Source organism: Vanacampus margaritifer, chromosome 1 (assembly GCF_051991255.1).
Source record: "Vanacampus margaritifer isolate UIUO_Vmar chromosome 1, RoL_Vmar_1.0, whole genome shotgun sequence".
Taxonomy (NCBI): domain Eukaryota; kingdom Metazoa; phylum Chordata; class Actinopteri; order Syngnathiformes; family Syngnathidae; genus Vanacampus; species Vanacampus margaritifer.
In genome coordinates this window covers 23,032,639-23,053,316 of record NC_135432.1, presented here as the reverse complement: position 1 = coordinate 23,053,316, position 20,678 = coordinate 23,032,639, and the positions used below count along the sequence as shown (strand labels likewise).

At 40.0% G+C, this 20,678-nt stretch overlaps 2 protein-coding genes across 5 annotated transcripts; one reads left to right on the top strand and one right to left on the bottom strand.

The window, feature by feature from the left end:
- Nucleotides 1–43: 43 nt before the first annotated feature.
- Nucleotides 44–7,670, bottom strand: ccdc14 (coiled-coil domain containing 14). 4 transcript variants are annotated; one of them, XM_077584775.1, is made up of 13 exons: nt 7,588–7,670; nt 6,896–6,986; nt 6,187–6,415; nt 5,302–5,360; nt 5,128–5,191; nt 3,686–3,758; nt 3,475–3,579; nt 2,300–2,782; nt 1,955–2,087; nt 1,810–1,886; nt 1,310–1,453; nt 922–1,024; nt 44–845 (listed from the first exon to the last, which is right to left on the bottom strand). In XM_077584775.1, the coding sequence occupies exons 3-13, from the start codon at nt 6,208–6,210 to the stop codon at nt 338–340; spliced, it is 1,773 nt and encodes a 590-aa protein (XP_077440901.1). In that variant the 5' UTR covers nt 6,211–6,415; nt 6,896–6,986; nt 7,588–7,670; the 3' UTR covers nt 44–337. The 4 variants fall into 4 exon arrangements, with proteins under 4 accessions (XP_077440901.1, XP_077440892.1, XP_077440917.1 ...); XM_077584766.1 differs by lacking the exons at nt 6,896–6,986; nt 7,588–7,670 and adding an exon at nt 7,356–7,519 and having other exon boundaries at nt 6,242–6,347; XM_077584791.1 differs by lacking the exons at nt 6,187–6,415; nt 6,896–6,986 and having other exon boundaries at nt 7,588–7,655.
- ddx4 (DEAD (Asp-Glu-Ala-Asp) box polypeptide 4) lies at nt 6,868–20,297 on the top strand. The gene is made up of 19 exons (XM_077584807.1): nt 6,868–7,013; nt 7,627–7,657; nt 7,755–7,785; nt 10,346–10,396; nt 11,651–11,707; nt 12,072–12,113; nt 12,175–12,201; nt 12,292–12,330; nt 12,410–12,454; nt 12,534–12,676; nt 13,696–13,848; nt 13,922–14,076; nt 14,745–14,874; nt 16,395–16,561; nt 17,019–17,164; nt 17,234–17,333; nt 17,415–17,685; nt 19,691–19,789; nt 19,891–20,297. Exons 2-19 carry the CDS (start codon nt 7,637–7,639, stop codon nt 19,966–19,968), a joined length of 1,755 nt encoding a protein of 584 aa, XP_077440933.1. The 5' UTR covers nt 6,868–7,013; nt 7,627–7,636; the 3' UTR covers nt 19,969–20,297.
- The last annotated feature ends 381 nt before the right edge of the window (nt 20,298–20,678 follow it).

Here is a 20,678-nt window from a genome sequence, read left to right as displayed (position 1 = left end):
ACAAGTGTATCTAGCGTCAACTGATTATAAAACAGAATCCTCATAACCACAGAGTGAAAAATTTATTAGTAATTATGTGTCATATTAAAAGGATAAAAATGAAGTAAAAATCCATCTTCTATACCACCTATTCTGAGAGGTGTAGGGACCCGGAGCCTATTGCATCTGACATCAAGCGATAGACCAACTACCCCCTGACCTGATTGCCAGTCAATCGTAGAGCACAGAAAGAGACAACCATTCATTCTCGCATTCACACAAAACACTGAATAGGAACTGAACTCACACTTGGAGGCCAGGCCAGACCAGGCTAGTGAACCATGACATTCAAGTACAGTCATCTTCCTAAATCCTGTTTGATTGTTTTCTGCAGACTGGCTATGCTGGCATCCAGAGCTGCCAATCCGTCTCGGAATGCCGCCTCATCTCTCGTGTCATAGGTTGACATTGACCTCATACTGCCGTCGGACGACAGAGTATCCACTTTGCCCTCAGAAAGGAACGAGTCAAAGAGTCGCCGTCGCTCTTTTCCCGTCTGCTGCTCTGATAATTGTACTCCCGGGAAACTGTCGCTGTGTGTCTGACTGTGATCATGGTATAGATGACATGGTGATTTTTCGAGCAGGGTCATTTTCGCTTCATCTGGTGTTTTGGCCTCCCTCTCTGCAGCCATGTGTCCATTATCACTGATGAATGAGACCTCCGGTTGGCCCACAGTCATCAGGTATTTAGTGATGTGTTCAGTGCCACTGCTCTGGTCATCATAAAGCTCCTTGAGTGCCTCGTCAGACATCGCAAGGTCAACAACTGTGTCATTCTCAGATGCGTTGCCACTCCTAATAATTCTGAAACAGGAAAGCAAATTAAGCTTTGATACCAAGTTTAATAGCAAACTTGAGTATACAGTAGACCATGACCTACTTCCTGAGATGTTGTATCTGTTCCAGTCTTTGCTGGGCAAGTGAGGCCAGTTCGCTCTTTACCTGTTCACTGTGGACAAATTTGGCTCTCATGGTCTCCAAATCTGCACATATAGACACACAGGACGGTCTTGCCATTGCACATAATCAATGTGTTGTTGCTTATGCCTATGCGGGCCACTACTTTGACGTGACAACATTATGTGCAATGAAAATATGTTTGAAATATTCTGCTGCAAAGTTCTGCTTAAGAATTCAAAAACAGTCCCATGGTTATTGATAAGTAATCATGTGTGTTTTTGCTCTGTAAAAAATTGCTCGTCCGAGTAGGATTGCTGTACAACTCCAAAACAAAATGGAGGTCAGCAAGTAGGTGCCCAAGACTCAACCTGATTTCAACAGCGCATTTTCAGCCTCTCTGTCGCATAACTGTTTCTTTGTGTCCAGGAGAGATTTCCGCACTTCGCCAAGAACGACTTGAAGCTCCTGCAGTCTGGATTGAGCGTCGGCAAGATCTTCTGGCAGATTAAGCACTAAAGAAAAAACATTTGCCTTTAGTCATTTAAAAGACAAGAGTATTTTCTTCAATGTATAACAGTACTCATGTATCATCAAAATAGCCCATGGATAGATGATCGATTACGGTGAACTCCTTTTTATTGCAGTACATTCCACAGGCCCACCCACAATATGTTAACAACTGCAGCACAGTACAGCAAAAACAGATAAATGCTTGAACATGCCAGACATGTTGCTGCACAACACTGTGCTACACTGAAGGTCCACAACTCTGTGTACTGTAAAAACCCAAGCAATAGGAGGATCCTTGTAAGGATTTATTTAAATTGGCCATCATCTGAATTAAAATGGGCAGGCACAAAACTTTTACCTTGCGAGTTGCACAGGATTTCAGTGTTTTGTTGTCTCTCTTTCTCCTTTAACTGTTTGTTCAGAAACGCCACTCGTCTGAAATAAAGACATGCATTAACATGATGGTGTCGCACGCTGCAACAACTTCTAACCTTTTGCTGTACCTGTGAAGCTGAGCATTCAGGTTTTGCAAAGCCTGCAGGTCTGCAGATTTCTCCGGGGCGAGACCACTGGAGTTTAACTGCGGTGAGGACACTGTCATCTCCAGATGACTGAGCAGCTTCTCTGCAATACTGCCTGCGCACCCAAAACAGCAACGAATGGAGATAGAAACATGCATGTTGTTATGATCTGATTATTTACTGATCATTTAGTGCTAATTATTTAGCTCCAAGCAACAGCTAATGGCCTCCCCGGGGCTTCAGGGACTAATTTCAGAACAGCAGAACTTTACTGGGGGCTGAGTATTTCCATTAGCACTCAAAAAAGTAAACATAAAGAAAACATACCTTTTCCAGCTATCAATGTCTTGAGCTCTCCTAGAAGATACTGAACAGTCCTAAGTTTGCCAGCACTAATGTCCTCCCCACTGTGTGTGTCATGATGGCTGTCATACGGCTGACTGTGATCATACTTCGTGTTGTAGGCCTGCACCTTCAAGAGTGTCTTACTTTGGGTGTCTGTGTCTTTCACAGGCACAGAATCAACATCCTCGCCACTAAAGGAGGCCCTGTGATAACCGGCAACTAACTGGAAGTTGGTCTGTGCATGAGTCCGTTGACTTGAGGAGTGGGTGGAGTGGAGCGCAGAATCAGACTGGGTCACAGAAAGAAGGACGGATGTCAAGGGCTGGGAGGGAGCAGAATCATGAAGCGGTTGAGACGCCCGCAGTGATGGTAGTAGGTGAGACTGTTGGAGGGTGTGTGCCTTCTTCACTCCCGATTGGGAAGATGGAGGGCATTTTGCTCTTGGAACTTGATTAGAACTGTGTTCTGAAGGTGGAATAATGCAAATGTCAATTAAGACCTTCAGAGCAATACAGCCCCCCTCCCCCACCCCCAAAAAAAACGATATGTTTCAGGTGCAAAATACCTTGAATGATATCTCAAGTTATATTAATAGTTTAAACACAAAACCAGAAGCAAGTTCGTTTTTCAGTTAAAAATAATAATAATCTGAAGACAATGATTAATAAATCCTAAATGCCCTGCAATGTTGTCAAATCCACTGATTGATGTATTTAGCTGTCTGTAAAATGGTGGAAACCATTTTGCGCATTTGCATTTTAGCCACATTCAAATCTTGCTAGCAGTTTAAATTGTGTCTTAAATTGAATGATATTTTTTTAAGTCATTCACTGCCCAGTCATTTGAGAACATTTTACATTTTTCAATAACCATACAATATTGTGGTCTATAAATTCCACTGAATCTATCAAATGACAAAATAGGCTCTCTCCTTATTGTCTAAAATGGGGCAGTGGTGTCTACAGGTGGTTTTGCATCAATTAAGTTGTTTTAAAGTTTAAAATTTACAGTGGAATCAGAATCAGACGCTCCCCCACTCATCCTAGTAGAGAACATTTACAATTTAACTCACTAGACTTCTATTTCTGTCAAATACCTCAAATGAAACTATATGAGTGATGACCAGTCAAAGAATAAGTACATTTTCAGGGGACTACCTGTCTTTGGAGGGTGTTTTGTGCTGGACTTTGTCCCCTGTCTGGTGGATGATTTTGGTTTGGCAGCACCCCCGTTCACTGCTCTGGGAGGTATTGTCAAGGGTTCTAAGCACAGGCACATACCAAACAGACATAGTTACATTGCAACACAAATGATTTCTATAGTACTAGCTGTTAATCTGTGACTTTAGTGACAAGAAAGCCCTCTGACCTTTCTTGTCCGCCTGGAGCATGCCAGAGAGCAAAACTGCACAGCGATCTAGCCCCGAGTGCAGATTGGCAACCTGAGACAAAAATGTGGGATGTTTTCACAATAATTTACAATTTATGTACTTTGTTGCATAAATGGCATGTTGGGTTGATGATTGTCAGTGGTTGGATGGATGGCATAAATGAATATTAATACTACTAATAAATAAATATTATCTCTTAATGGTCTGAAATGTACGGCACTCATCACCAATCCCTCGGAACACAACTCTTCCAAGACCAGTGGTGCTAAGTAACAAAGTACAAATACTTTTTTTTTTTTAAACAGTTCTCGGGTATCTGGGCATTTACATATATTGTGTGTTTCTTTTTTGATAATTTTTTCATCCCTCGTTTGAAATTTGATATCTGTAGTTTCTACTTCTTTGTCAAGATAGGCTTGTTACTTTTTTCAACATCCACCAATGATGACGCTACACACAAAAAAAAACAAATAGAGAACCCTAAACTCAACAGCAGCTACTTGATTGAAAACTTGGTTTCCTTCCATCCATCCATTTTCTCAATTGCTTATCCTCACAAGGGTCACGGGGGGTGCTGGAGCCTATCCCAGCTGGCTTTGGGCAGTAGGCAGGGTACACCCTGAACTGGGTGCCAGCCAATCGCAGAATTAGGACTTTTGAAAGTGTATCACACAGAAGTGACATCATCTCGCAGCAGCCAATAGAAAAGCACCTTCAGATGATGTTGCTCCTAAGCGACAATTTTGCGTGCTTGACTTTTGGCTCCAATGGCTGGGTTTGCCTGCTTTTTCCATTTAATTCAGCCAAAATGCAACACTAGGTAAGAAATACGACACTTTTTTCATTTTACCATGGTGCTTTTATTGCACACAAGTAATACACATTTTTTTAAACTAATAGTGAAATTAAAACTAAGCATCTATTAAATAACTAAAATTAATAAAAACTAACAAAACCACCCTGAAAACTAAATAAGACTAACAAAAAAACAAAACAAAAAAAAACCTCAAAATGAAATGAATTTCAAAACTATATTAACCCGGTATGAACATACTGTAAGTTTATAGAGGAAAAATATTGTGTGTTTTTGTTTTGTCTTGTCAAGTTGTCAAATACGTATTGTATATTATTGACTGTAATAATTTAATAATTTTTACTTTTGACTTGCATTATATACACATACTTTTTTTAATTGTACATAAGTGTACAGGGTTTAATCAGTAACTTTACTGTTACGAGTCTTTTTTTAGTTACTGTACTTCTACTTACAGTAAGTACAGTGTATGTACTTTTTCCCTTCACATTGCTTTTTAAAAAGTACCCCAAATTATCAAGAATTGTTATATAAAACCGCCATCACGGACCACAAACATCCATCCTTGTGTGCTATATTTTTTGAAAAAGTTGCAAAAAAGTTCACCTCGTCTTGTGGGTCTGTGGAATACAAAGAATATGCCGGTTCTTTTCGTCCTGGAAAGGTGGCTCTGTTCATGTAATAGGAGAAAAAAAGCATATTTCTAAATTAGGAGCATGCCTTGTATGGAAGAATAGTGTAAAATACAAAAGCAATACAATACAAAAGGAATGAACTTGCCGTTTCCTGGCCTGTTGAACCTTGGCTCCTCCACCTGTCAGCCTTCCAGATGTTAATACCTGTCAATCACAATCTTATTGCTTCAATTCATTAAATTCACTCGTGTCCATACCACTTATTCTGTTCAAGGTCATACAGTGAAACGTGTGCCTGTCCCAGCTAGGTGAGAAGTACCAGACCAGACTGATTATGTTTCAATCAGTGTGTCGAGTTAATGGAGTTAATGACCTGCAATAAAGTCAGCTATCCACATCAGGTCTGTCACTTAAGAGACAGACAACCATTCAAAATAACACACACGCCTGTGGACAATTTTGAGATTTCTGTTAACGTATTTATTAATTTAGTCTGGATTTAGACTGCAGGTAACAGTGCTCAATTCCCATATATGAACATTGCAAGTGTCACATATCCGATACGAGAGTGTAAACATTTAGAATAATCAGATTAAAAATCATGCGCATTGTTTTTGGTGTACAGTATACGCGTTTCCCAAATGTATTCGTATGTGTGTGTGTCACTGAGTGAATTAGAAGCAATAACTTCGTGCACTTTGATGTCGCTCTATCAGGTTGATTAAGACAGGTCTGCCACATCGAATATGGCGGACGCGCAGACGTATTACAGCCACGGGCCAACCAGTTGGATGCGAACCTCTCTCAAACAACCACTTCCTTGCATTTTGAAAAATCCACAGCTAAATGAGTTGCACAGAGTTTCGTTACCACATAGCGGTGGGGAAATTGATATGGTTTGTCCATAGACAGCTTGGCTAAAGAGCCAATTGAACCCAAATTTAAAGCAAGTGACACACATGAGACGCACCAAAAAAAGTACAGCGAAAGTAATCGAAATCGTGCCCGTAAACGTAGTCAACGGTCTGACCTTTCGTTTCATACTTCCTTTCATTGCTGAGACACTTCATCAACAAAAAGCCAACCTCTGCCGCTCCTTTAATGTTGTTACTGTGCAACCACAGAGTGAACGTAGCGCCTTCATTTGGAATATTCTTCTTCTTCTTGTTTTCCTTTATGGCGGGTAGCAAGCTGCAACGCAACTAACCATAGTGCACTACCGCCACCTATCATGGTGGAGCATCACAACACTATCGTTCCTGAGTGACAAAAATACAAATAACACATTGTTTTTCCGTATATATTTAAATACATTTAACCTTTCCTTTTCTAAATAATGTGCCCTCTTGATTAGATTACCCAACTGTCCAATAATGATATATTGTACACCTAATTTGTAGCCATAAATTACTTATTTTTTTTTTCTTCTTCTTCTTCTTCTTTTTCCAAGTCAGTCATTTGTGACCACTTGTCTAATTATATCTACATTGTGGCCAAAATTTAAAGAAAGAAAGAAAGAGCCCGAAAAATCCCCAGGGACATGAGAGCAGTAGCAACAAGTTTTGAAATAAATACGTCAACATTGTTAAACTAAACATTCAAGTAAATGAAAACATTGTAGAAATAGCTCAGTTTAAAAATGTAACTATGTATATAGTTAGTCAACTTTACAGTTGGGTAGTCAAGCGATAATCCATTAGGCGGGAAAGTCGCAGACCTGGCAACCCGCGCTAGCCTACCTTAGTTTTTCTGCCGCGCGCTAATTGTGCACAGCTGAGCAGCAGCAGCCCGTGACTCACCAATGCAAAAAGAGACTTGAGTAAAAATCATCTGCAAGGAAAAAGATTTTACAGTACAGTATGCATATTTTTCTATAAATTGTCTCGATTTGTGCTTCCGTGAAAACAAAAGTTAGTTGGCAATTGAGTTTTGTCGCATAATTTTAACTGCGTCATAGTTTCGTCAAGAACAATTTACTGTACTCTCAAGGTAGTTGGGCTAGTTTGAGCTAAATGGGCGTCAGTAAAGGCCTATGTGTGTCCGTCCGTTCCTTTTTAGTAAATCAACTATATGTGCAATGGCTACTCGTTTCCCTCCATTTTTGGTGACTTGCTGATTCGAATGCTTTTGTAAAAATACAATAAAAGACCGCCGTTGTTGGAGGGCCACGTAGAATACCATTGTAGTTAAAATACCTACTTTTTGCGGACCATGCTTTCTAGTTAGCTCACAAGGCGGTCAAGCTCCACAAAATACGTCTGAGCTGAAGTTACACAAATGCACCTACTTAAAAGAAGTCTTATAATTTATATCGACGATTTTTCTTGAGAAAATTTAAATTCACAAGTCGAGTCCAATTGTTTGAGGTCAGCCATGTTACAGCCTATTCCAATGCCGTAAATGTTCTTGAGGTAGATTTTGTGACAATTACCTGGTCAGTTATATTTATGTAATATTGTATTTATTTTAGGTGACTTGAAATGGATTCTTTCGACGAACAGGTGAGCTTGCCGTTCTCAACCTGCTGCAAGTATTTTGCTAATCAAGCCCCACCTTCATGCTCCCGTTAACACTTGTTTTTCCTGAATTTGTTTGCAGGAATTTGGGAGCAGCCCCTCACGGGATCACAGTATGTTAACTTGGCGTATTTATAGTATTAAGCTGTTGCATTGCAAGTTGTTGGTCATCACCCCTCATCTTGCAAAGTATACTTTGAAGGAGAAGTCAACCCAAAACTTTCTTTACTTTATGTTCTCTGCAGTCACACTAGTCTAAACATAGTACTTTGATTATTATTGTGTTTGTGGAAAATGAGTTAGTTATGAGTATGAGCAGCAAAATCCACCCATTTTTATCCATCTCAGGGGATTGTCATTGTGACGACTGAAAATGGCATCACAGTTGCTTACGTAAAAAGTTCGACTTTTTAAAAATTCACGTTGAAGTCAGGTTTTAATGTTTTTATGCAAACAAGATGAGTTCTGGAATGTAGATGATGGGTTACATGTAAATTTAAGACAACAGTACAGCAGGTCCCAAAGATACAAACATATTTGGTTTCAAGAGGCTCTTTGTCAACTGAATTGTTTATAAGCCGTGACTAGTGATGTAGAAACCGAAGCTTTCTGAAGCAGTCAATCAATATGAAGCAATGTGTTGAAATGTTTCAGTGTTATGAAGCATTTGCCACAAATCAGTGTGGTGACATCTGCTGGACCAAAATATATTTCATTTACATTCAGCAAAATGGCAAAATGTCATTAAGAAATAAGACACTCTTGTGTCAGTTTTAAATGAAAAAGTGAAATACTTGTGCAACAGAAAATTGGCGATGGTATTTGAATAAAATGCTTTTGACACTGGGACAGAGATTTTTTTATGAAGTATTTGGTTTAAGTCGGTTCCTATAACCTCCAACTTTGGAGAAGGTACTTCCGGTGATTTGATTTATATTATAAATCAGTGTATATAATGTGTGAATGAATGCCTAAAATATGTGCAATTGCAAATTAATCTATAGCGTAATAAAAAAAAAAGGGGGGGTGATATTTACTTTGGGAAAAAAACTACAAAACTTTTTTATTATATTGTAAATTTTACAAGGAGAGTTTTTGGTACATTTTCCCAGTTTATTTTAAAAAGTTACATAACTGTTGAGCGAACTCATGAGCTTCTGCTTGGTAGGCAGACACTCGTATTAGTCTTGTTGTTTGCCATTGTAGGCTAATGTGTTTCTGGTGTGACTAAACGGAGCAAAAAAATGGCTTGAAAGATACAAGGAATCCACCTGACACCAGCAACACAGCAGGAGTGGCGTGGCTCAGCTCCTACCAACACACTTTTCTAAATATAAATACGATACCCAAGATAGATTAGCCCAGTAAATCCCAAGATTTATGAAAATTAAAATTTAACAAAAAAATAAATAGATTTGATAAAGTTGAGGGAAATGCTTATTTAGGTTTTGAATGCGTGCAAAGATGCAGTGCAGCAAACGTATGGATGCAGCAAAATTAAAATGCAAGAGGCTTGAATTTGACATGATTTTTATAAGGTATTTTAGTACTTGACAAAAAGAATAGAGTTCATGAATGAAGTGTTTTATGTGCAGGGGTAAATGGGCATAAGGCTATGATGGCAGTTTTGAAGTTGGTTTTATTCATCATGATTTCAATTTCAGTCAGAGTAATCCTGATATTTTCCACAATCGTCCAGACCTAGTCGATGTGCATGTTCATCTTCATCAAGTACATTTAGGGGCACATTACAGTGTAAGTTAACTTGCAACATAAATATTCATCCCACTGCCCACTCATTATTAAAATATTACTGGTTAATGGGCTGAAGTGTGGAGCAGAAGTGTATGACAGCAACAACAAAAAATATTCAATAGTAATTATTTAAACAAAAATCTGCCAATTTAGTGGTTGCACTGGTGCGAGAAGTTGACATTTTTAGTTGTCATAATTTTAGGGGCAAAATGCTCCCATTTGAGGAGTCAAGGCCAAGAAAACATCAGTGAGGATGGATTTGATGAAGTGTCAAACTCAAGATGGAACGAAAAATAATCCAGACCAACAAATAACTGATGAGGAAAAATACAATGATGAGAATGACAATGCTTAGGTTACTGTCACATTAAAAGGGGAAGTTAACTCATTAACATGAAAAGTGGCCGAGAAAAACACATCTGGGAAATTGGTCAACCTGTATGAAGACATTTATCATGGAATTGTCAAATGCAGTTTTGAGAGAAATATCTTGGTGTACACGATTTAAAATAAAGCATGGTCATTTTTGACCTAGAAACACAACAGGTGTTACTATTTCTGACTAAAGACAAATTCTAATGGTTTCAAAGCAAATGTCAATGGTTGTGCTCTTTGGTTGCGCGTTCCCGTCGATGGATGCGTGTGTGTAGTGTGTCTGTCTCAGTTCTCCGAAGCGTTTCAGAGAGCTGAGACGCCCTGTGCTCACGCCCATCGGCGGTAGGGGGTGCAGGGGTGGGGGGGTTCGGGTGTTGGGACGCGGCCTGCGTTTCTCAGGGTGCGTGTGTGACTTACGGAAGTCTGTGGCATCTATCCCATTCACTGTTGAAATGTGACATAAAATGCCATTTTGACTCGCTAACTGTGATGCCTAAACTGCTTATTTTGAGCCTTGCTTTGTTAACTTTATTTGCTTCATAGGTCGTGGCAGAAGAGGGAGAGGAGAAGGATTTGAGAGCTCATTTTCTTCAGGTGCATATGAATGTAATTACACTATACTGATGAGGAATCTTAGTACACTTAAAGATGCCATGTGTCCCACCTAAGTTAGTTCTACCTAATCTGTGGTGTTTAGTGGCGGGCGGTGACCTTTTAGAGTGGGCATACTGGAGTGACACACATGCGAGCGCCCGCTAGGGCGCAAGCAGAAAAATGTTGGGGTATTTTTATTCAGAATTTTAATATTAGATATGGTTTAATTATTATTTTATACCACTGTATAGGTATAAAATTAAAGCGGAAATATTCAAGACTGACGCAGGTTGATGCGCACACACTCTGTAATGTAACCAGCTCCGTGGTGAGTGAAATGACACAATCGCATGCCCACAAATGCCGATGCGTAGGAATTTACAGTATTTTGAACTGGTTTGTGCTCATGAAGTGGGCTCAACCCGGGAGAGGAAAAAAATGACATTGCAGAGAAGCCGTAAGAGATTTCAACCAATAAGCAAGTTTGCTGACCTGTGGACAGCCAGCTAGGAATTAATCTTTCTCGTACGTCCTGGCTTGAAAGTGACGGACGAAATTCTTCCCTGTTTTCGTGATGATTACTTCAGTAGGATGACCACTTGAAATTATATTCTTCTTTTCCTCAAAAGTTCTCCGGGAAAACGGCACTCATTGTGACTCAGCGATGAGCTGAACCACTAAATGTTTACCGCAGAACATTTCAAATAAGCCTATCATGCGCATGCGCGTTGGACATTGGCAGATAAGCTGCGTCACTGAGAGCTTTTTTGCCATTCACAGTGCGCACATACAGTCAACAGCCTCTCGGAACTGACACAACTTGATATCTTATTGCCCATGCGCGAAACAAGCTGTTGGTTTTTCAGTTTTCCGCAGCGAAAACAGGACAAATTACACAGAAATTTAAGACCAAAACAGAACTAAGGTATTGCATAGGACACTGACAGGTAAATATTTTCAATGATTTTATTAAAGGGCGTGGGCATGCACTGCATTTATAGCTTATGACCGCTCGCCACTGATTCAAACTGTAATTTATTTTGTGCAAAGATGTGACGTTACATTATAAACGTAATCATACATATATTTGTATTGTATCAATCGTCTCAAAAACACATGCAAAGCAAAGATTAAGATGTGTTGAAGCCAAAGTATAATGTATTGTTTTGTGTTATAGTGACTGATGAGAACAGGAATGTGAATGTTTTTGCTACATCAACAATTTAATGGTTTGTTTGTTTTTGTGTCCTTTAGAAATGGGAAGCTGGAACGATGGAGGAGAAAGAGAATCTTTCAGAGGAAGAGGCAGAGGTGAGGTGTTTTAAAAAAATTAGAATTTTCCTCCATTATAATTTTCTGACACCTGTTACTGTAGGGGTGTATAGTTGGGGAATGTATTTTGGCGTGTGTCCTGCCTCATTAAGTATTGCCTTTCCAGTTTATCACGTCTTACTAATAGTCACCTAAAACTAGATGTTTAACATTGATGAAAATGTAATGGTAACAGCTTTTGGACAATATTGTAATCGTAAAGAAAGAGAAACTGATTTGAGTAACTAAGCCTATTAAAGTTTGTATGTGAATCTCCAAGTTCCTTTCCAGACATGAACCACCTGCCATTTTAAGCCTTTTTTTTTAAACTACTAGTCCTTGACTTTTTTCATGTTGTGAACAGCCTTTAGAGGAGAAAGACGAGGCAGAGGAGGCCACGATGAAGGTATTTTGTGAAGCAAAATTTAATTACAAAGGCGGATTAATCTTTTCTTTTTTAATTCAAGGTCGTGGTCGAGGTGGCTTTGGAGGAGGTACATGACAATTCTTATATTAAAATATATATATTTTAGGCGGGCAGGGTAAATTATTTTCACACAAAAATGTGTCTCAAATCTTTGCAGGATATCGTGGAAGAAATGAGGAAGTCCTCACCCATGGTGGTAAAGTTTTTAGACGCGATTCTTTAAACATGCACAGATGTGACATTTGACTATTTTGTTTTCCCCCCAATCAATACAGCAGATACTAAGGAATCAGAGACAGAAAATCCAGATGGTAGTGTCCGTAAGTTGATGGGTTATGTTTAAAATTGATCAATAGTGTGATAGAGCTTATAATTAATGTCTGTACTTTTAACCTACAGGACCAAAAGTCACCTATGTTCCTCCAGCCCTCCCTGAAGACGAGAAGTCTGTGTTTGCACACTATCAGCAAGGCATTAACTTTGATAAATACGATGAAATCACAGTTGATGTGAGTGGAAACAACCCACCACCTGCCATAATGGTAAGTTGTTTTTTTTTTCAATTGCTTAGCAGCCAACCATAATCCTTTGAATACTTGTAACTAGGGGTGCAACAGTACACGTAGCCTACGTTGCGGTCCGTACCTTGGTTTTTGGGCCATGGTTTCAGTTCATGAATTGTGCGTAAAGAGAACTATTTTTTTCCCCTAAAAATTCTCTTTATTTTGCTTGTCAGCAAAAATTGGGTTGTGCAACGACAGTTTTAACACTATACAGTAGTAGATATGTATACAAAACAACATCATAATAATAATAATATACAAAAAATCCGTATACATCGGGATTGATGCTGGAGATGCTTGTTCTTGTTGCAAGTGGGTTTTTTGGGGGGGTTTTATACCCATTTTGGCCGGTAGCGAATTGCCGCGTTTCTGCCTTTGGAGCCGGGAGGGTGGATGTGTCATTTGTTTTGTTTTTTTAGCGGTGTTTTGGCTTTGCGTCTTGGCATTTCCTGGAGTTTTGTTTGGCGTTGATGGCTGGCGCAATTTCGGAGGAGTTGTAGGGTGGATGGCAGCGAAGGACAGCGCCGTCTGTCACCGTCATTTGTTTCAGACAGTAACATTTCTGTTCGCTGTTTTCACTGCCTCGTCGTTGTAATCGATAACGAAGCCGAAATATTCCACACCACTTCTTCAAACTTTGGTCCGTCAACTCTGTCGCTCGTGCTTGCCATTTTGTTTTTCCACTTCTTTATTGAGGGGGTGAGTTGGCGGAACCACAACAGTGATTGGACATAAGCTCGCGGGGGAGAGCTATTCTGCAGCAGGCTCCCTCCGCTTGTGGACGCTGGAGAGACACACACACACACACACACACACACACACACATACACAGTGGCCTGTAAAGCGTCAATACAAAATTTGCTGCAGAATTGAAAACCCGTAGTCCATAAGGGCGTATTGTCCCGTGCAGGGCGGAATGAACGGTTTGGTCTAAGACCGAGAACTGTTGCATCCTTACTTATAAACATATGACCATATATAACCACGTTTCCATGCAGACCTTTGATGAGGCAGCCTTGTGCGATTCCCTGCGACAAAATGTCAGCAAATCCGGTTATTCAAAGCCCACCCCAGTTCAGAAGCATGCCATTCCAATTGTCTCTGCTGGTCGAGATCTCATGGCCTGTGCCCAGACGGGATCTGGAAAAACGGTAAGAAAATTTGTACTTGTAGTCCTCTTCGGTACAATGTGTTGTGACCCATCGTTGTGCTTGTGTCCCCAAGGCTGCATTCCTACTTCCAATTCTGCAGCAGCTAATGGTGGACGGTGTGGCTGCCAGCAGCTTTAGTGAGCAGCAGGAGCCTGATGCAATCATTGTCGCCCCAACCAGGGAGCTCATCAACCAGATTTTCCTGCAGGCCAGGAAGTTTTCCTACGGGTATTATTAAGTTTCACTCTCAACCTTTTTCAATGCTTTACTTGGCTTTGTTGTCTTTGTTCTCTGGTTTTACCAAGCGGAAAAGTAAAGTTTTTCTTGGCAGATTTCTACCATTCAATGGGGGCAGATTTGCCAACCTTTGAGCCAAGACACACCATCTCAGGGTACACCACCAAACAAAAAGTGGATGCACAAATGAATATATAAACTTTCTGCCATCTAGTGGAAGAGCATTTAAGTGTCTTACTTGAACGTACTGTAGATGCATTTGCATTTGGGCCAATTAAATATAATTGGAAAATTTCCCACCGCACACCCAATGATCTCTCATGCCACACAGGAGCAGCTTGAGTGGTTGAGTCATTGCATTCGGATACTAGCTCAGTGGTACAGGCGCAATGCAGTCACCTGATAGATGGTGAGGAATCATGTGGGAACAAACAAAAGCCTCTTCTTTCAACTAAGGTGGTCTTTTTATTGTAATGTGAAAAATGTCAAAATCATTTCCCTTATTCAGTCCATTGGTAAGATTAACTTCTGTCAAATGTCACTATTAGCCACATCAGAATGTATCATTTCAGGCTGCATTGTCGAAGCTGAAATGAATTGAATTGAACTGTACTGTACTGCTTGATGAAAATTTGACTTGGCGATCTATCTTGTTGCAGAACCTGTGTGCGTCCAGTGGTTGTGTATGGTGGAGTGAACACTGGATTTCAGCTAAGAGAAATTTCTAAGGGCTGCAACATAGTGTGTGGAACGCCAGGCAGATTGTTGGATGTAATTGGACGTGGAAAGGTAAGATAAACAAATTAAATCAAAATTTCTGCTTTCTAACCTGAAATTGTGGTTTGACCTCATCTGAATCTTGGCAGTCTTACTTGAGACTGGGACCAAATTGTAATCCTTGATTTAAAAACGACAAAAAAAAAAAAAAAAAACGCTGCACTGCCATTACTGTTAAACTTAATACTAGAGATGGGCGAGTACTATTACCAGGTATCGGTGCCGATACCAGCCTTACTTTAAGGGTATCGGTGCCGATACCAGCCTTATTTTAAGGGTATCGGTACTCATGACAGTGGCTGATACTAGGGTTGAACGATTAATTGCATTGTCAAATTGCGGTTTGACATAACGCAATTTTGTAATTGTGAAAGGCTGCGATTTAAATGCCAATTGGAAGGAGAGGGAGGGGGAGTAGGAACGTCACCGCTGTAACTAAAACCTGGCGCCATAAGTGCATGTAATTTTGGTGAGTTTTATTTGTCTCATGAGACCTTGTGACGAGTATCTAACATGTTTAATCTGTTTGATCTTGGTTTTAAAACAACACGTTAAAAATAAGACTGGTATTGGCACCGATACCTGATATCAGTAGTCGCCAATCAGTAATAAAAAAAAACCTGAGCAGGTATAATTTTACTCTGCCAACACTTAAGCATCTGTGAGTTTACTGACTGGAGATTGCTAAGTTTTATTTTTTTAAATATGTATATTGAATTTATTTATTGATAAATACAGTATTTACATGGCATGTTTCATGCAACATGAAAAGTGTTAAATTGTAACTGTGATAAAATGGCTTTATTTTCCTTTATCTTAAGGTCCTGTAATTTATAACAGATCTGATATTGTTTATTATAATTAACTTTTTGTTGGGTAAAAAAATCATTGACACAGACTTTGGAGGAAAAAAATCGCATATATCGCAATCACAATTTTGGTTTCAATTAGATTATTTTCCATAATCGTTCAGCCCTAGCCGATACCAGTATCGGCCGCTTTCTAGTGCCATTTTTATAATCAGGAGCTAGAAATTAGAGGAATAGAAAATAGTGATTAATTCCATGCCATTTTGGGGGGGGGGGGTATTGGGATTTATAGGTTTTTGTTTAAAATTATCTGTCATTTTGGGGTGAGGCGGTGGATTTTATATACTAGTGGTATCGGTAAATTGATATGCGACGACTCAAGAGTTGAGTATCGATATTGGTCTGAAAAAAAGTGGTATAGAACATCCCTACTTAATACTAATAATACTTGTTGGAATACCAAGCGGCCATGGCTCATTGAAGTATAGGTGATGGTGAGTGATACTTTTAATCATTTGTTTCAGCCTTGAAAATATGTCTTAACGGGAAAATTGCTGGTGAGTGTACCTCCTTGTGTATTCTCTTACATTGCTTGTATCATTAATGGTGTACCTTGGGACCATATAGAACTGAGAAGCCTGTGTCCATGCAAACAAACACACTACTTGTTAAAACGCATCACATTAGGGTTGCTGTAAAAAGTGCCTGACACATGGTTTTCAGATCGGGCTGACCAAGCTGCGGTATCTAGTTCTGGATGAAGCTGACAGGATGTTGGACATGGGCTTTGAGCCTGACATGCGCCGCCTGGTTACTTCACCCGGGATGCCGCCCAAAGAGAACCGCCACACCCTAATGTTTAGCGCCACCTTCCCTGAAGACATCCAGAGGTGTGTCTCCTGACAACAGCATTTGTGTTTTGTATCTTGAAGCAAATCTTTCCAAGGTTTTGGAGAGAACTCATCTCTTGAGACCTTGCCAATGTCAAATGACCAAACTCAGAAGACAGGTGTACCATGATTGGTCATTACCTTAGTCCTGGGCAACTGTGATGTCATTTTCGTCCGACAGCAAGTAGCAAAATGGCCGCCACCTGAGATGGATATAAAGGGTTGGCTTTTGCTACTTAATTCATATTCCACAAACACATCATCAGTCACAATACCATACACTGGTGAGGGCACATACAACGGGGCCCAATCATCCTATTTATGACAGATTTTTAACAGAATAAAAAAATATGGCAAGCTTTTTCAAGATGTGCGTTTAATAAATGTCCCTTACAACGATTTCATCATAAATATATGAGACGTTAACTAGTTTTTTAATTTATTTTGTTAATTAAAGGTTGGCTGGTGACTTCCTCAAGGGGGACTATTTGTTCCTGGCTGTTGGCATAGTAGGTGGGGCTTGTAGTGATGTTGAGCAGACATTTGTCCAAGTCACCAAGTTTTCAAAGAGGGAGCAGCTTCTTGACCTTCTTAAAACCACCGGTAATAAAAAAAAATCCAAATTCTCTCTGCTCTGTCAATGTTGATGGTAATGACTGCTGGCATTTGCAGGAATGGAGCGCACGATGGTGTTTGTGGAGACAAAGAGACAAGCAGATTTTATTGCTACTTTCCTGTGCCAAGAGAAACTTCCCACAACTAGTATTCACGGGCAAGCATTTCTTCATTCGATATCACACCTGCTCACTTCCAATAAACTTGTAACATATTGTGAATGTGTGTCACATCACAGGGATCGCGAACAGCGTGAACGAGAGCAAGCCTTGGCCGACTTCAAGACCGGGAAATGTCCCATCCTTGTTGCGACGTCGGTCGCTGCGCGCGGCCTGGACATTCCAGATGTGCAACATGTGGTGAACTTTGACCTTCCCAACAACATCGATGAATATGTCCACCGCATCGGCAGGACCGGCCGCTGTGGTAACATTGGCAGGGCGGTGTCTTTCTACGATCCAGACGGCGACAGTCAGCTGGCTCCATCCTTGGTCACAATCCTGTCCAAGGTTAGGATCATCACTTAACAATCTGGGCTCCATTTTATCCTATTCAGTTATAGGCACAACTTCAAGGTCGTAGGGTTGAATACTATAGAAAGCTACTTTAAGGCTGCGTTCACACTGCAGCTCAATTCCAATTTTTTTCACACCAGACCTTGGCCTCTTTTGTATGTGGATATAAATCGGATACGTATGCGTTGCGTCTGCACTGTGAACGCTCATCTGCACTAGTGTTGTCACGATACCAAAATTTTGACTTCGATACTATACCTGCATGAAATACCTCGAACGGTACTGCGACAAAACTCTAAAATAACAAAAAATGACAAAGTAACTTAAATTTATTTTTATTTATTATTAATTCAAACTATTGGGATGTATACATGTTAATTTATGTACATATTGTATATATTTATGTTTATAATGTATGTACTTTCACATTGTATGCCATATTCTTGAAGTACTGTATTTGACTGCATTTGATGTCATCCGTTTTAAATATTGGCAATACAGTGCCACTCCAATGACTCAATGTAACGTTGCCTGAGTGTGCGTGCATGTCTCTGCTCTTCTCCATTACGCTCCCAATTAGTCAAATGCGTAATCAAATACTACAAACTTGGAACAGAATCATTCACGCTCCACTTATTTTTAAGGGAAGTGTCAAAACTGCGTCATAAACTGTGTCTGTTGCTTTGTCAGTCGTCTGAGCTTTTTCTATGCATTACTGTGATTTCCTACTATGCGCCTGTTCCTGAACACACCTTGAGCCCACTGCAGGAATGATTGCTGCTTTGTCTTCTGCTTCTCCGCGAAAAACATTTGCTCTTATTACAAAACGTTTCTAAAATTGAAAACCACACGTGTGTTCTTAATGTGTTTATTGAAAACATGCAGAGGCAATGCCAATGCTGTCGCGTGGCTTCCACTTCCTTAATTAGCGCATCATACTTCTCAACAAGGAGTGCACGTCCAGCCAATTTCCTGCGCCCTCTCGCACACACGCTGAAAGAGTCGGGTCGTTTACTTAAGGCGTTTTCTGCATATCGGTAGACAGGCAGCCATGCGTGTATGTGTACCTGCCTTTAAAACAGAGTTGGCGGGCTGCCTCGTATTTATTTTCTTAAGTACCGGTACCAAGAAAAATTGATACCGAGCCGTTTTTGATGCCAAAACATCGAGTTACGGTACTGGTACCGGTATCCCGTGCAACACTAATCTGCACGCATCTGATCTACTGTATACGTCATCGAAAGCCAGTGTTAACTTTGTATTTGTCTTTAATTTAATCACACTTGAAACATGAAGCATAAAGTTGACATGTGTGGCGATAGTAGAAATTCAGCCCTGCAGACGATTCATCACGAACGGCGATGACGCGACGTCATCTTCGGTAGCTTTCTCAATGAAATGATAAAATCGACGAGTGTCTCCTAATTTCCCCCAAATATTTCTATTACCTCGCTACTCTGGCGACATGAGATGAAAAAAATGAGTGACTGATTTCTGTTACTGTTTGTAAACAGCACGTTCAAAACTGACGCAGAGGACAGCAGCCAAACAGGAGTGAGCGTGAAAACATTCCACCAACCAGAAGCGCGGGCGTTCGCACAGCTGAATTTGCATAATGTATGCAGACAAGACACATGAATCGAACTCCTAACACGTCCACGAAACGAGTTCACCAGACCACCAATCTGTAGCGTGCGTTGGCACAGAGCTAAATTTGCATATGACACTAACCAAACTGGTTTGCCTCGATTGGCTGGAGGTGCAACGGTGTGAGTCGGGTTACTTCCGTGAACACTGCGTGATGTTGTTTTGGGTGTACGTCATTTGACGTGTGCTCTTTGGGCATGCGAGTCGCATCACGGGCGCGTTGCGTTCACATTAGATGTAATGTAATGTGAAGGGTACATAAAAAGATTGGATTTAACAAAAAATCTGAATTGGGCAGCACGCCCTGCAGTGTGAATAGCCCAAGTGTTGATTCAAGCTTTGTTGTTGACAGGCCCAACAAGAAGTGCCATCATGGCTGGAGGAGTCTGCATTCAGTGGAGGCACCACCAGCTTTAACCAGGCCAAGAGCTTTACCTCAGACTCCAGGAAGGTAGTCCCTTTTTTGTGGCTACTTTTTTTTTTTTTTTTTTTCATACACAATCCCCACCCCAAATTTAAGTATCTTGATCCTTTCTCTAAAACTTTCTTCAGTTTCAACAGGCAAGGGGTGAGAGGACCCAGCCAGCTCCTCAGGTTGCTGTTGCTGCCGACGATGACGATTGGGAATAGAGCCCCACCCAAGCACTGGCTTTTTTTTCTTTTCTTTTTTTTGCGTGAACAGTTTATTAGTGCTCCGTGTTTTTATCGCCACGGAAAAGATTGTTTAAAAGTGCATGTTGGTGTTAACTGAGAAAAGATTGGGTTTGTTGAACGAGTGTTTTCATCTGCAGGATGTAAAAAAATATATAAAAAAATTACATTGATTTTATTTGATTTTTTTACGACTATTATTCACCGTTTAAAATGGAACTATGGCAATGTGGAAGGAAGAGAGTGTCATTTAAGATCTGTTTTGTTTGTCTACTTGGATAATAAATATTTGTTCAATGCAATGACAATGCTGTTTGAATTTAGTATCGTTATTACATTACAGCTGCGAGAACATTATGAAATTAAACCTTAACTTGACTTTAGCTGTTATGCAAAAAGTTATTTTAACTTTTCAATAAGTTAACGGCACAAAACAAAAACCTGTGTAACATTTTGCGTTTTTACTAAATGTAAAACATTTGTGTTGATTTTAATGTTGGTGTATAGTGTGGACAAATGTAAAAAAAATAAAATTAAAATTAAAAGAAGGGAGAAATGGAAATTAAATTATTTTGTAAGATACCTCTTAATGGAGCTAGTTGCTTGACATTTTAAGTTGGCTTCTTAGGTAATAGTCATATTTATTTGTTAACCAAAACGTGTTTGCATTGTTTCCATTCACAATGAAG